Source organism: Rhinolophus sinicus, chromosome 5 (assembly GCF_057876585.1).
Source record: "Rhinolophus sinicus isolate RSI-liver-muscle chromosome 5, RSI-T2T, whole genome shotgun sequence".
NCBI classification, from domain to species: Eukaryota; Metazoa; Chordata; class Mammalia; order Chiroptera; family Rhinolophidae; genus Rhinolophus; species Rhinolophus sinicus.
This window is the reverse complement of record NC_142505.1, coordinates 34372415-34387174: the sequence shown is the minus strand read 5'-3', so window position 1 is coordinate 34387174 and position 14760 is coordinate 34372415. Positions and strand designations below refer to the sequence as shown.

Below are 14760 nucleotides of genomic sequence, written 5' to 3'. Positions count from 1 at the left end.
CATGTGAACCTCAGGGTACACCCCTGGCTGACTCACCAGGGTGTGGAAATCATGTCCTTCATCTTGGATAAATAATCCTGCCCTTTGCTCAGCAGAACACAGGGACTAAAGAGCCAAACTCTGTTTCCTTACAGACCCAGAGGACCAGCCCGCAGCCCCCTCCCAGCTCTGCCAGGAACTCCAGCACTTCCTCTGGGCGGGCTTCAGTATGGGTTCTCTTCTCTCAACCAGGCAGGCCATCCTTCGGCCACTGTCAGCCACCAGCTCAGACCACAGGGAGACAAAATTGGACATGGCTCACAGGTTTCAGTCCCACTCAGCAGTCTATATTTAGGCAGAAACTGCTGTCTGTAGGAACCTGTTATTTTTCAAACAGTCCCTGCCTTGTGGAACCATAATGGAAGCTCCCTGGCATTGCCCAATCAGAGGAAACCCAAAGACCCACGTTCAGGCTCCCAGTTAGAGATGGCTGCCTCTCTGAACAAGAAGCCCACTAAGGCCCCGGCAGCACACAACTTCACAGAGCCCACAAATGGCCCAAGAATCTCCTGGCAGCCACCATCGCTGATCAGCCTGGACCCCAAAACCACAGCTCCTAGGTAGACAATTGACTAAGCCTGAAAGAACTCGGATATATGACAAGCTAGAGGGCTAATTAAAATGTGAAATGTGGTCTGTGGGGCATATATTCCTACAAGTCCGGAGGGATCTACCACTTAGTACACCAACCAACCAACCAAGGAAGCATTCACTCAATGGCTCCCTGAGGGACACGAGCACCAGCTCACCTCCCAATATGCTTAATTTACCTCCCAGATGTGCTGGGCTGGAAGAACACGAATGGCCCCCCATTCATTACCACAGCCCCATATAATGTGCCAAAGAGCTGCGAGGCTGACTTGAATTAGGGCACTGCTTCTGAAAGCCCAGAGCCTTGAAAGGCCACCGTACTGCAGTGCGCAAAGCAATGATTCGGTGATTCCCTGACTAGTATCTACTCACTCACTCCACGGAATGGGGTGACGGACGCAATTAGAATATGGAAATAATTAGAATAGGGAAAACATACACCCATTGTTTCTCAGTACAGTCTCTAAGAGTCTCCACAAAATCCTTTTGGAAACTTTAGATGGTGGAAAAATGCAAGAAATACTATAAGGAGGTGGGCATGGCAGAAATGGCCCCAAGTGGAATATATTTGGATTGCTGGGAAGGTTATAAAAAGGTTGGGATTAAGAAGCACTGCTGTTACTCTGCCTAACCCTGAACCCTAGAGGTCATAGTGACCCCTGGCTTAGCACAGGAGTCCAGTTCACAGACTCTGGGGTCAGCCAGACCCAGCTGCATTACTATGGGCAAGTCTTTAAACCTCTCTGAGCCTCAGTTTCCCCTTCTAACTCAGGGACACAAATAGTACCTACCTCACGAGGAGGCTGTGAGGATTGCATGTGATAAAGCTGAGGAAGAGACCCCTGAGAGTCAATTATTATGCTCTCGGCCCTCCAAAGACACATGCTTAGCCTCTCCCTGAGCTCAGGTCAGTTATGTCTCCTTGAAAGTCTTGGCTCTGCTTCCACAATACGTATGATCTATGACTCTCTTCTGTCTCTGGCTGTGGGTACCTGTACATCATCTCCAGTGTGTGCCTGTGTGCATATGTGTGTATGTGTATTGTGCATATGCGTGCATGTGTGTACATGCTTGTGTGTGCCTGTGTGCATATGTGGGTATGTGGATTGTGTATATGTGTGCATGTGTGTATATGCCTGTGTGTGCCTGTGTGCATGTATGTGTGCATGCACGCATGTGTGTGTGTGTGTGTGTAGTTGGGGGTGCTGGCTGTGGCCAAGGTGGGGCCTGTGTACCCTCCCTTGGGTATGTCCACCCATGAAATTCCGTGTGAACACTGGTCAGCTCTGCGCACTCCTGGCCAGGTTGAGTACCCCTCACTGCTCAGAGATCCCTGGGCTTTGGGCCGTGTGAATCACATTAATAGAAGGTGAGGCCAGGCAGGCCCAGAGTCCAGATGGTACATGTCTCTCTGCATCCTGGTACATTTCACACCCAAGGCACTGCCAACACGCCAGGAGAAACACTGCAGGCTTGTGCCTCAGGAGGGAGCTCCTTGCCCACAGCCCAAGGCCGCTGTAACCCCCACCAGGCAACAGCATTTCTACCAGGGTTTGCCTGGAGTGGGGTCTTCAGCCTTTATGACAGCTGCTGCTGCTGTTGACACTGCAACAGTGACAAATTCATCGTTCTGACAAGATCCCTTTAAATAATTCACAGGGAGCTGGGGATTAAGACACTGTTTCCCCCAGTCTCTGTTGAGACTTAAAACACCTCCAGCTGGGGTATTTAAAGAAAGCATAATGGGCTGCCCCTATTGGGTCGCCCCTCCCCCTTCCCGCCTCTTTCCCACTTCCCAAATTCATCCCCCACCCCACCAGCCAGCCCTATAACAAGGAGGCCCAGAAACACAAGAAAAAAAGGAGGGAATCAGTGCTTGGCTGGTCACTATGGCAACGGTGGCAGGGTATTCAGCTGTCATTATCCCAGTGCCTCACACATGTGATTATCTTAAGCTGTCTATTGAATGTGGTCCTCACTGCTGCCCAACAAGGCCTTGTCGAACAAGGCCGGGGTGGGAGTTGGCCCCAGGCCTCTGCAGCCTGGTGATACTGCTGCCCAAGCCTCAGCTCCACTGCTCAGGAGCAGAGTTACCCCTGGGAGAGTCTGCTGACATTTCCCTTCAGCTTGGAAGGATCTCTGCTCAGAACACAGAGCCCAGGCCAGCCAGAAGCTGGGCCACCACCGCAGGTTACAGGATGGGGAAATGAGCTCCTCATTCCATGAGTGCAGAGTTTGGGTTGTGCATAGGCCAGGCTGACTGTGAGCAGCTGGAGAGGTCCTGGAGCCAAGAGAGCTAGCCATGGGGGCAGGAAGAGGCTGGCCTTCGTAGAGGTGCTCTCGGCTTCATTCCATTCTCAGGGTTGGGGAGAATCCCATTCTCAAGGTGCGAGACAATCAAATCTGGCCTGTGAAGAGGACACACCTACACCTACTTCCATCCTGTCTACTCTTCCTGCCCAAATCGTGGGAATGCGGCCACTGTGTATGACCCACTTCCGGGGACTTTTCCCTGGAATGCAGCTGTGGGAGCTTGGTCCTGGGAAGCCTGGGGAAGCCTTGATCTTACTCCTTAGCCTCCCGGACCTCGCTGCAGGTTGTCTCTGGGCTGAGGTCCCCAGGTCCACAAACACTCTTTGAATGACAGGATCACTGGTCATCACCCCCTACACACACACTAGGCACACTTCAGGTTTTCCAATGTCCCTTTTAAAACTTCAGCTCCCAGAATAAGCCCATTGTGGCAGATGTGCTCCGGCCAGCAGAGCACACAATGAGGCCACCAACACCTGCGACTTGGATTGCTCCGAATACCACCAGCTCAGTCTAGCCTTTCCTACACTTGCATCCTGTGGTCAGTCCCCATGAATATGTGACCAGCCACGTGCAAGTCCCCACCACCTGAGTCACCACCCACCGGAGTCACCTCTGGCTTGTTGCTGCACAATGAACTGTGTCTGCACCTAAACGCAAACACAGAGCCTTACCACTGACCGTGCTAGTCTGAAGGCAGGGCTCCCAACCAGCAAGATAAGTGTGAATCTTGACTCCAATGTCTTTCATGTCATCTGTCCTTTGTGACATAGGGAAATGTGTTGGACACCCACCAGGAGTGGTAACAGGACATGGCACGTGGAGATAAGGATGTGCCATGCCTAGAACCCCCTTCTGTCAGCAGAGGAGCACCTTAAATAGAGGATGAGGTGGATCAGTAGAACTGACATTGAGGCTATTGGATGGGACAAAGCAGTTCCCTGAGGCCACTTCATGTCTCTCCTTTCCCAGGAATCCTCACTTCCTGAGCATTGGTCAAGGCTTGGAGATCAGAGCTGACCCGCAGGCTCCTCCATCACGGTTTGGAGCCCGCCATCCCAGGGACCCTCTGTGTCCTCCTCTGAATCGCTGGCTAGGTCTCACCTGCTCTGGGAGTGGAGCCTCCCCATCCAGGCTCCTCCTGGACCTGCCACTCTCTGCCCCGAAACCCCACACATCACAAAGCACTTGCTCCACCTCTCCCCATACATCTGGCTTAGAAAACGATGCATGGGGCGCTTCACATATGTGCTACTCACTGGCACATGGCTTCAAACCTACGCTTCTCTTTGTAGGAACTGAAAAGCTTGCCTCTCCTCGCCCCTGGTCTCTGGCTTCTGAACAATAAAAGACTCTGAAGTCCCTTCCTCACACTCCCTCCAGGACAGAGGTACGAGAGTGACCATTGTGGATAGACAGACCTGGGTCAATCTCAGTGAAACTCATGAGCAGTTCCATGATTTTGAATAATCACCCCGAGCCTGTATGTGCTCCGCAAAATGGGAGAAACACCACCTGGCTGGAAGGATCCTAGTGAGAATTCAGTGAGGGGATAGAAGCGAGGTTCACAGTTGGCACTTAATTAACGATAACTAGTAGTAGCAGTGGTTATCACTACTATTGATAATAACACTTATTAGTAGCAGGATGCACCCTCTGACGGTATTCACGGAAGAGTCACAACCTAACAGAAATGCTGGAATGCTGACCCTGTATATTTCATTCAGGTCCCATCCTTGTCCCATGCAAGTTAAATTCCTCAAACAAGAGTCACTGTGACCCCTACTACTAGTCAGGGCAGGCAGTGTTGGCTGAGCTTTAGAGTTTACAAAGAAGGTAAACACACTTTAATCCTGCCAACCACTCTGGAAATACAGTCTTACATTACTCATGGGATAGAGGCTGAAAATAGGCTCAGAGAAGTTAAGGAACTTAGAGGGAAATGGAAATATACCCAGGGCATTAGATTCGAAACCTTGGGCTTGCTCCTTTCTACTGCCAAAGGACAGTGGGGGCGAGGCCAAATTATTCTCACACTTTTGGCCATAACTGGAGGTAAGGCCAAAGGCATCAGCCCAGTTCCCACAGAGGCTAGGCTCCTCCTTCCAGAGCCAGGCTCAGAGTCCCCGTATGTCTTTTGCACCGTGTGTTTTCTGCCCACTTTGGCCCTCCCTTCTTCATCTGTTTTCCTGCAGTCCATCTTCTCTAGGCCTCTTAACTCTGCCTCACCTTCCTCCTAATGCTGTCTTATGCCCAGGAATATATTTCTTTCCTTCACCAAGGCACCCGGTGTGAGGAAGCTGTGAGCTCAGGCCGCCAACGCAATGAGTCCCTGCTGACCCACCTAAGTTCTGCCTGGTGCCTGAATCAAGAGTCCTGTTTCTTTCTCCGGCCCTGAGCGACACTCCTGCCTTCAACTTAAGAAGAGCTATCATCAGGCAGTTGGTCCTCAAGCTCACGTACCCGTGGGAAAAAGGTTTCCAGGAACGGGACAAGGGACCTGGCAGAGGGACGGCCTCCCTGGGGAAGGCTTTAGAGAAAAGGAAAGAAGCCTGTCTATCCAGGCAAACCTGGGTTAAGCCTGCAACCAGGAGGGGGAAGGGGGACAGGGTGACCTCTGGGATTTTCTCACAGACTCCATGGACAGAAATATCTCCTGCTCTACTGATGAATGAGTCTGTGAGCCATTTCCAAAAGCAAAAAAATAAATCTGTCAGACGGTAAGATTCTGGTGAACCACCACAATTCCTCAATTCCTTTAATACAGCAAGCTAGAGAAGCGTCTCTCCCTGCATCAGTCTGTCTCCCCTCCACCCACACCTCCCCCAAAACATACACATATACATATACATTTCTGCAACCAATGCAATAATTAATGTTCTACTCAATGACACTGTTATCTGTAACCTTGTATTCACCTCTATTAAAGGCACAACCATGCCCACAAAGAAAAAGAAAAAAAAAAAATCTCACATAAAAGCTCCATGAGACAGCAACTACAAACAATGGAGCCAAACAGCATGGTTCCCTTGCTGCTCACCTGGCCCATCTCACCCTCTCTGGGGAGGCACCCAGCCTCAGCCAACCCACCACATGGCCATCACACTCTTCCCAGAGCAGCGTCTAAACCTCATGGACCACCTTCCCTGTCCCCAGGGCCCCGCCTCCATGGCTCTCATCCGGAGACCCCCATGCCTTTGTCTATCAACTGTCTGTTAGACAAGTGATTTTAAACTTCCATTCCTAAAAGAGGTATATTACATAAAGAAATGTTTTAAGTGCCTCGGGGTGTTTTGCTCCTCATTGCTTCATAAAAGTGACATTAATAGCCAGGGAAGAGCACCGCTGAGTGCAATTACACAGGATGTTTCAGGTATGAAAGCTGTTTTGAGCCTGCTAATGTTTCCTAATTACAGGCCTTTTGGTAGTGAGAGAAAAAGATAAAGAGTGGGTGGGAGTCCTGGGCTAGGGAGCTCTGACTTATCTCAGTGGTTTTACCTGAAGAGGACAGGGGAAGGGAGGGGAGGAGAGATGGAACAGAGAGGTCAGAGCCCACCCGATGGGATGCAGGGCCTCTCATTGAGAAAGTCTTACTAATTCCTGGGGAACTGCTCAAGAAAAGGATACCACCCACGTCTTGTACTGTGAGAACAAACCTTTTATGTACTGAGCCTGAATTCGAGGAACCCATAGCAGTTTAACCTGGGAGCTGCTTCTGGAGTCCCCCTCTGAAGATGCATGGTGAGCAGCATTGCATTGGGGAAGTGCGTACAGCATGGTTTTCAGCAGGAGAGCAGACTGCAGGAGGTTAACCATCAGCCCTGGCACTGTCTACCCATGTGGCCGTAGATAATTTAACAGCTACTCTGTGCTTTAGTTTCCTCATCTGTAAAATGGGGCTCTTGTGACAGTTACTGTGTACAAGGCTGTGAAGTACTTAGGGCCTGTGACACAGTATTAGATTTCATTTTTCCCTACCTAGAGTTTATTCATCGTTCCGGCACGTGTATCCCAATTCCTTCTGGGGAATTACTCCCTCCCACCCTTCAGTCCCCAGGGATTCTGGTAGGCTCTGCACAGCACAGGATCTGAGATTATTGACCAGTACTTTATTTTTCCTTGCTGCAGGGACTGGTTCAGGGAAGGCATGGGGTTCAATCCCAGGCAGTCAGATCCATTCAGAGACAGAAAAAAAGAATGGAAGGATGGGGGAGGTGTTGAAAAGAGAGATGGAGCTAAGAATCTGGATGCCATCAGCCCCTGGACCATTCAGTTACCTGAAGATACTTCCTTTTAGATTGAGTTGTGCTTTTCTGCCACTGGCCACCAGAAAGCCCTGACTGATACAAAAGCATAGCTTCCAGCAAATAGTGATCAGGCCACAGGCGTCTACTAAGTCCCAAGCAGTGGTATCAGTCTGAGAGAGAATGACCAGCCCAGCCACCTTTGCCCACCTGCCCCTGGCACAGCCAGCTTGCAATTCAAATACTGTGAAACTCCATTCACAAAATCACTTTGCCCAGACCTAAATTTCTCTTGGTTTTGCCTAATTTAGCTTAGGCTTTTCTGTCTTAATTAGCATGATTGAGTCATCAAGAAAGAAAAGAGAAAGTCCAGCTCTCCAGAGGGTGAGTACAATGCTAACGCTTCCTGACTATGTACCTAGGACACTTTTTACCCACGTTGTTTCATACCGTGTTTCCCCGAAATTAAGACCGGGTCTTACATCAATTTTTGCTCCAAAAGACGCATTAGGGCGTACTTTCAGGCGATGTCTTATTTTTTCATGTACAACAATCTACATTTATTCCACTACAGTCATGTCACCTTCTTTTGGAACATCGTTATAACATACTAAACGTGTCCGTCTGGCTGACAATCTTAACAGGGGCTTATTTTCAGAGTAGGTCTTATTTTCTGGGAAACACAGTATGTGGGACAGTTACCATCCTTTCCCCACTGAGCAGAGGAGGAAATGGGCTGAAAGAGTCTACATGGCAGGCCCAAGATCACACAGCCAGAGAGCTGCAGGGCTGGAATGAGCGCTCGTTTATTTGATACAAGACCTGGAGCCTTCACTGCTCCTCCATAAACTTCTCACGCATCAGACCAGATAAGTTCCAATTGATTTTGCTTGGCCTTGAAACAAATGGGCTGTTGTTAGAGTAGATTTCTCTGAGGGTGCTTTCCTTATTTCCCGTGATGTGGGCAGCCAGCAAGGGTGCCTCAAGGATCTGACAGACAGGCAGAGAGGAGGCAGTCAGGGATGATGGCCAAGTGACCAGGAGGGTCCACACGTGGACAAGTGGCAGCTGTGCAGGCCCCAGTGTGCCTGCTCTCATGGGCAAGCCTCATGGTCAGGAGTGAACTGACCAGACACAGATATTCAAATGGGCATGTTGGCTTTACATTGGCCTCCAATGGAAGCTCTCCATTGAGTCCAATAATCCACCCATCATTTAAGGTATTTCCAGAACTCCAGGAACTGCCTACAGAGCCGTAAAGTGAAATCAGCTCATTGAACTTCACACACGCTCACACACACACACCTACACACACACACACCCCCACACACACACAGACATGCACACTGGGGTCAGAGGCATGCACACGCCCCGCACGCTCATCCTGATCAGGCTTGGCTCTGGATTCCTTTTCCATCTTTCCTCTGTCAAATCCCCCTTCCCATGAAGAAGATCTGCCAGTATTAAATTAGTGAACAGAGTATGTCACAGTCTGTGAAGGTGGTTCCAAAGGGCACACAGATGGCTCTGGAGTCTGGAAGCCCATGGATCTCCCTTTGAAGATAACTCTGATAGATGTTCACACTTAGGCCACACGTCCCACAGACACAGAAACTGACATCCACAGAGACCATCAGCAGCCCAGGTGCAAAAGCAAGTGAGCGCTGGCAAAACTCAGAAAGTGAAAGAACTCTGGGCTTGAATTTCCGACAAGCAAGTTAAATAAGCCTCACTATCAGACGGACCAAGGCTTGCCTTTCTAATCCATCCCAGCCGATGCCTGAAAGTAATAGGGATCTTCTGGTGGGTGTCTTGGTCTCTCTCATCATGCTTATCCCAGGAGAGGTGACTCTTTTTGCATAATTAAGCTCTTTAAAAAATGCTGATAACTAACTGGGTATTGAGAGGCCTACGACAAACATTTTATTGGGCTACAATAAACCTAAATTGAGCATCTCCTAAATTCAGAATACTGAATTGGAGATGGAGAGAATTACCAAGAAAGATCTGGTCCTTCCTCACTTATTTGGCCAAGAAACATTTATTGACGCTTCTCCCCGGCTGGGCCAATGCTGGGCACTGGGGACACAGAGATGAAGCTGCTTCATTCTCTGGCCAGTGGGAGACCCCACATCAACACGTTTAGCTCACAGAGAGATGGACAGTATGTTAGAAGTTGGCAGCAAGCCCTCTGGGCTGTAGCAGGAAGGTACCTACCAGAGACCTAGTGGGGAGGGGCACCCGGGGGATGAGAACAGAGCTGACACCTGAGGGACAAAAAGCAATGCAAGGAGGGAGTGTCAGGGAAAAGGAAGAGTGGAGAGGGCCAGGCAACATCTAGAAACTGGGGCAGACTGTTGAGAGGGCACCGTGTGCCAACATACAGAGCCCCGCTCACCGAGGGCTGCCTGTGCCTGTGCGTGGCACTGTGTGTTTACCCGACTGCCCCGAGATCCTGAAACGTGAAGGTCAGGGATCTTTTGGAGCAGGGCTGGAAGCAAAAGTTTGGGAGAGGTAACTGAAGCCATCCTGAGGGAGGAGTCACCATGGTCACCAGTGAGGGTCCCGGGGACATCTTTTGGTGGGAGCTCAGCCCCTCCCCAGCATTTGTTGTTTTATAAATGTATTTGTTACTTTCTTTCTCTGCTTACCAGGTGGCCTCTGATTCAGGTTTACACTTAAAGGCTTTAAATTAAAGCTGCCATTAGATGAGAAAGCAACATTTTGCATTTGAGCCTAAATACTTTGTTTTTCACGTGTAATATTATAATCCACTTTCCAGCAATATAACTGAAAACAGTTTGTGGGCTATATGTGTGGGGGCAGTCTAACCCCTTCTCATATCTGGCAGTTCTCAAGTGCAGCAGTAAAGACTCCCAGTGAACCCCATAAAAGAAAGAGCCCCTTGGCCTCTCCCTGAGGAGGCCCACCTCACAGGCCCTGCCCTGTGGGTAGAGTTCATTACAATGCCAGCTGGGCTCCCTGGCAGAATTATGGTACCTCTTCTGGATGAAGCAAACCCTAGTGCCCTGGGAGTCCCTGGGCTACCAGAACAATGCCACCCACCCTTCTCTATCTTAAGCATTCATGCATGGGATCCTGTCTGCAGATGACAATCTGAGACCTTGGACCCCTTTCTGGAGTGGGGGGTGGGGCGTCTCCTCCCTACTGGGTCCCAGGAAAATGTGGAGCACCCACTAAGGCCCCTTACTTTGTAAATACCTGACCCTGGCCTTGCCTCATTCTCCATACCTTTTCATCACCCAGAAGTACTTTGTGTGTCTTAAATCCAAGCCCAGACTCAGGCCATAGCGTCCGTCCTCCTCTAGTCTCACTGAGAGCTCCATCTGGGTGCCTGCACTTTGTCACAATGGCCAGTCCCTCCTGGTTCACTCTTCTTCTTGTTGGATATATGCCATGATATAAGATGCCAACCTCTTCTTGCCAGGGTCCTCAGCCTCTCACCGCTGTAGGCCCACCATTCTTACACAACTAAGGATGACTCCACCACCACGCCTCCTCCAGGTCTGGCCAGACAGCTGAAGGGGGCCTGCAGCCACCAGTAGGCCTTACTCCCAGCCATATTCCTTTGAAACATGTCAGCTTCTCTCTGCCTATCCAATCGTAGCAGTTACTTCAAACCTTTTCTATGCTCCTAAAACCTGCTACACAAGACTCCCTGCTCCTCCCTCTCTGAACCTTGTCTCCAACTTCAGAGAGGATATGGCTTTTGCCACCACATCTGAGTACTCACATCTCTCTGTAGGCACCGTATCTCTGACTTGACATTTCAACAAAAAGAGTCCCTTGCCCTGAAAGGTGAACATGCTCACAGTTCCCCTGTGACCCTGCCTTCCCTCCCTTCACAAACTCCTGTCGGCATCTCACCTCCCACTGACACTTCAACTCTCCGCTTTCTGGCTTCCTACTTCTGTCCCCTCTGAAACCTTCCACATTAGTCCCCAATAGGGTCCTTGTAACTATGACCAGTGAAAACATTCAATGCCCAGCAGCATTTGTCAATTTTGCCCCCTCTTCCTCCTTGACACTTTCTTCTTCTGGCTCCTGTAAAAGGACCACCTCTGGGTTTTCTCCTGCCTCCCAGCCCATCCCTTCTCGGTCCCCTTTTCTTTCTCTATGTGACACTGCAATGCAGGTTATCCATCCAAAGCTATCACCTTGCTCCCTCCAGACACTCTCGCCGGGACACTGAAGCCACAACCTGGCCCCCCTCCCTATGATGTAGGGCAACCTTCTGATTCCACTGCCCACGTGTCAAGTGCTGGACGCACCCCTCCCTATGGGTACCCCAGAGGCACTTTAAACTCAACAGGTCTAATACTGACCTCAGCCCTCAGCCTCTTCCCACCCAAGCAAGCCCCGCCTCCTGAGTCCCCATCTCCAAGAATGACACCATCGGCCACCCACTTGCCTAAGTCAGAAACCCACAGCGTACATTGAGCCCGGTAATGAACTAGCTGCCAGCTCTGATGGTGAACAAACAGGCAGAGTCCCAGCCTTATTGGAGGTTACAACATGGCCAAAGCAGGGCAGGAAAGAGAGGAACCCAATACTAACACAGAGACGTAAATTTCTAACTGTGAAAGTGCTACTGAGAGAAGCTCCCCGGCCCTGAGAGGACCTGTGATGGGGAACCCAGTGTTGTTTGGGATACAGTGAAGGAGTCCCTCAGGCTGGGCCAAGCGAAATGAGGCCTGAAGATGATAAAGGAGAAGTCAAGAGTCGCTCTGTGTTCCGGTCTTTACAACGTGCTCAGACGGAGCCCGTGTGTGTGGGCGGGGAAGGAGAGGAGGGTGCCATGTGGAGACCAATATGCCTGTGAGCGTCCCATGAAAGATGTGGCAGTTGGATATGTGAACCTTGGATAGGGACACCAACTTCGGAGCCAATGGCATGTACAGAGAATTGGAGGCAACTGTCCAGGAAGGGAAAAGAGGGAGAAGGGGAGAGCGGACTTGGGATGGAAGCAGCCCTTGATCCTCTCTCTCGACCCAGGTGGAGGGCCAACCTGACCTTCCTGCTGCTCACGACAGACCAGAAAGCCTCTGAATCTGCTCAGGACACCAACAGAACGGTCTGCATGTCCCCAAGAGAAGAGCAAGAATGTCAGGGCAGGGCAGCTGAGCAGTGGCTGCTAACCAGCGGGAAAACAAGCAGAGAGCGGCCCAGCCAGCTGCTGTCTTTAAAGGGCTTCCCTTAACTTTGAATGTTTCCTAAAGGACAATCTTCCTTGGGAAAGAAGATGACTGGTTTAAAGAAGACAGGTGGTGTGCACCGAGATCAAGGGAAAAATTAACCATAAATCATGCCAATGCTTTGTGAAAACATACAAGCCTTCAAACAATAACATAATTTATAAGAGTGGCAACTTCTTAGCATCCAGGCAACCTGAACAGTTGCCATCTCATCAGCTTTGCATCACGTCCCCAAGTAAAAGTGGGAAGGGCTCCCGAGCTGCCCAGTGTTCCCAGCAGGATGTGCCCTCCCACCCTGAGGCAGGATGCCTGCTCCTGGGGCTGTGTTTCAGAAACTACTGGGAGGGGTAAAAGCAACCGTGCATAGGTGAGATCGGACTGCACCACGATCTGAATGGCCCAGTTAGAATTGGGCCAGAAGTGGACCTGTTGGGACTGGAAGTGCAGCAGGGTCATGGGCCCTGGGCAGAGGTTACCCCAGGCAGGGAAGGAGAGGGGAGGTGTGGGGCAGATGAGGAGCCTGGACCCCCCACCCTAGCCAACTTCACCCCCTCCCTGGAATGCAAAGTCCATTCACCGCTCCTGCCCTCTCCCTTGGGGTGAAGCCCTGCAGCTAGCTAGCGGCCCATGCCAGGCACACGGACTCCCTCTCCACCCCCTCCCTCTCCCCTGATAGTCTGTCCTTTGCCAAATGCAGCCGATGTGTGCTCCTTAGCTTCGCTCCAACTGCTCTCTGAGTATTCTGTGTTTATTCCACTCTTCCGATCCACCCAAGACAGCTGAAAGAGCCTCTGCAATGCTTTTCTCTCAGCTGTTCTCCACAGTCCTGTCAACAAGTGTGACTGTTTTCTTCTCCCGCCTGGGGTCTCTCCATTAGCCACAGGACAAAATCCAAATGGCCGTCATAGTCCTTCCGCACCATGCCATTTTCTAATCTACACCCAGCCCCGTCTCAGCGCTGTCCACACCCTGCCATGTCCCAGACACACAGACTCTTCTCTCTCATGTTTTTTCGTGACCTCATCCCTTGAAGCAACTATTCCTCCTACTTGGAATATCGCTGCCAACTCCCCATTCACCAGCTATCAAACCCCCACTCACGCTCCCAAACCCCGCTTGTAGTCTCCTTGTTTTCCTCCAAACGTTCTCACTCCCAGCTCTGTGCCCACCCCTGCCTGTCGAACTCTCCACCGCCACCAAGGAGAGATGCACTTCAGCTTATTTGTGAACTTGGCGGTCTCCAAAGGAGGCCATGAACTCCTCAAGGCTGTTCCATTTTTGAAGGTACAGCGTCTGGCCAGGTGCAAGGATGCTGAACAAGTGAATCAGGAACATCTCTGTCAGGCAAACTCGGGTGAAGGGAGCCTCGGCCCTTCTGAGTCCCAGGCCCTCCTCATGCCTTTGCCCTCTCAGCAGTCCCGTGGGCATCACAGAACTCTGATCTGTACCAGCGTCCCTGGCCTCAGTGCCCAGCTATCGGCAATCACTGCCCTGTTCCCTCACAGGCATGACCCTAGTCCCCTAGGGGCCAGCTTCCTGAAGGACTCTGTCAGGAGATGGTCTGCATCACCACACGAGGGAGCACATCAGGCATGACAGCCCTGGTGCTGCCGCTCTGGGGATGGGCATTGGATGCCGCCATTCTCACCTGCATTCCATGCCCCAAAGCTGCTGCTCTAGGCTGCTACCTGGCAGAAAATTGTTGTAAGAAATACACATTGTTATAATAAATAACAATTGTTATAATAAAGTGTATCGTGAAAAAAGATAACTTATTAAGATAATAAGTTACATTAGTATACAATAAATTATATTGTTATAATAAATAACAAGACTCTCCTCCCCTAGCCACCCTACAGGCCCAGGACTGCATAGCAGGATTGAAGGATGGAGGGTCTGACACTCACCCCTGATGCAGGATTGGCTGTCCAGCCCAGCTCTGCGGTGGCTGTCCTGGTGTCCATTAAAGTTTCTGCAGATCACAAAAGAGAAAATCTGGTGAGTCAGAGGGTTGCTGGACAGTGGCCCTTACATTCATGAAGTTTCTTATGACCGTAAATGTCAGTGCTAGAGGCCTTGGGCCCCTCTGCAAACTGGAAAGGGAAGAAGTCTGCCAGAATGACACAGCTCGTGGCAGAGTTGGAGGCAGCCCTCAGTTCTCCTGATGCTCAGGCCGCTGCTGTCTCCCCAAATGACCCCAAGCTGCCTGTGTGGGGTGAAGTCATCTGCCCACCCATAACTTTATCCCCAAGACATGGCTTCTTCCTGTAATACCCTACAAAGACGCTCTTCCACGGCCACGTTGACCCAACAGCCAAATCGCATTCCTTCCTCAGGCCTCCTGGGCCACCTCTTTC

General features: G+C 50.7%; 1 protein-coding gene across 4 annotated transcripts in view; it reads right to left on the bottom strand.

Annotated features, from left to right (window-relative positions):
- EPHB1 (EPH receptor B1) overlaps positions 1–14760 on the bottom strand; it is a 418394-nt gene that overhangs the window by 269969 nt on the left and 133665 nt on the right. For all 4 annotated transcript variants that reach the window (XM_019748047.3, XM_074312877.2, XM_019748058.3 and 1 more), the window contains exon 2: positions 14311–14375. In XM_019748047.3, coding sequence (XP_019603606.1) covers positions 14311–14375 — 65 coding nt within the window. The remainder of the gene's footprint in view (positions 1–14310; positions 14376–14760) is intronic.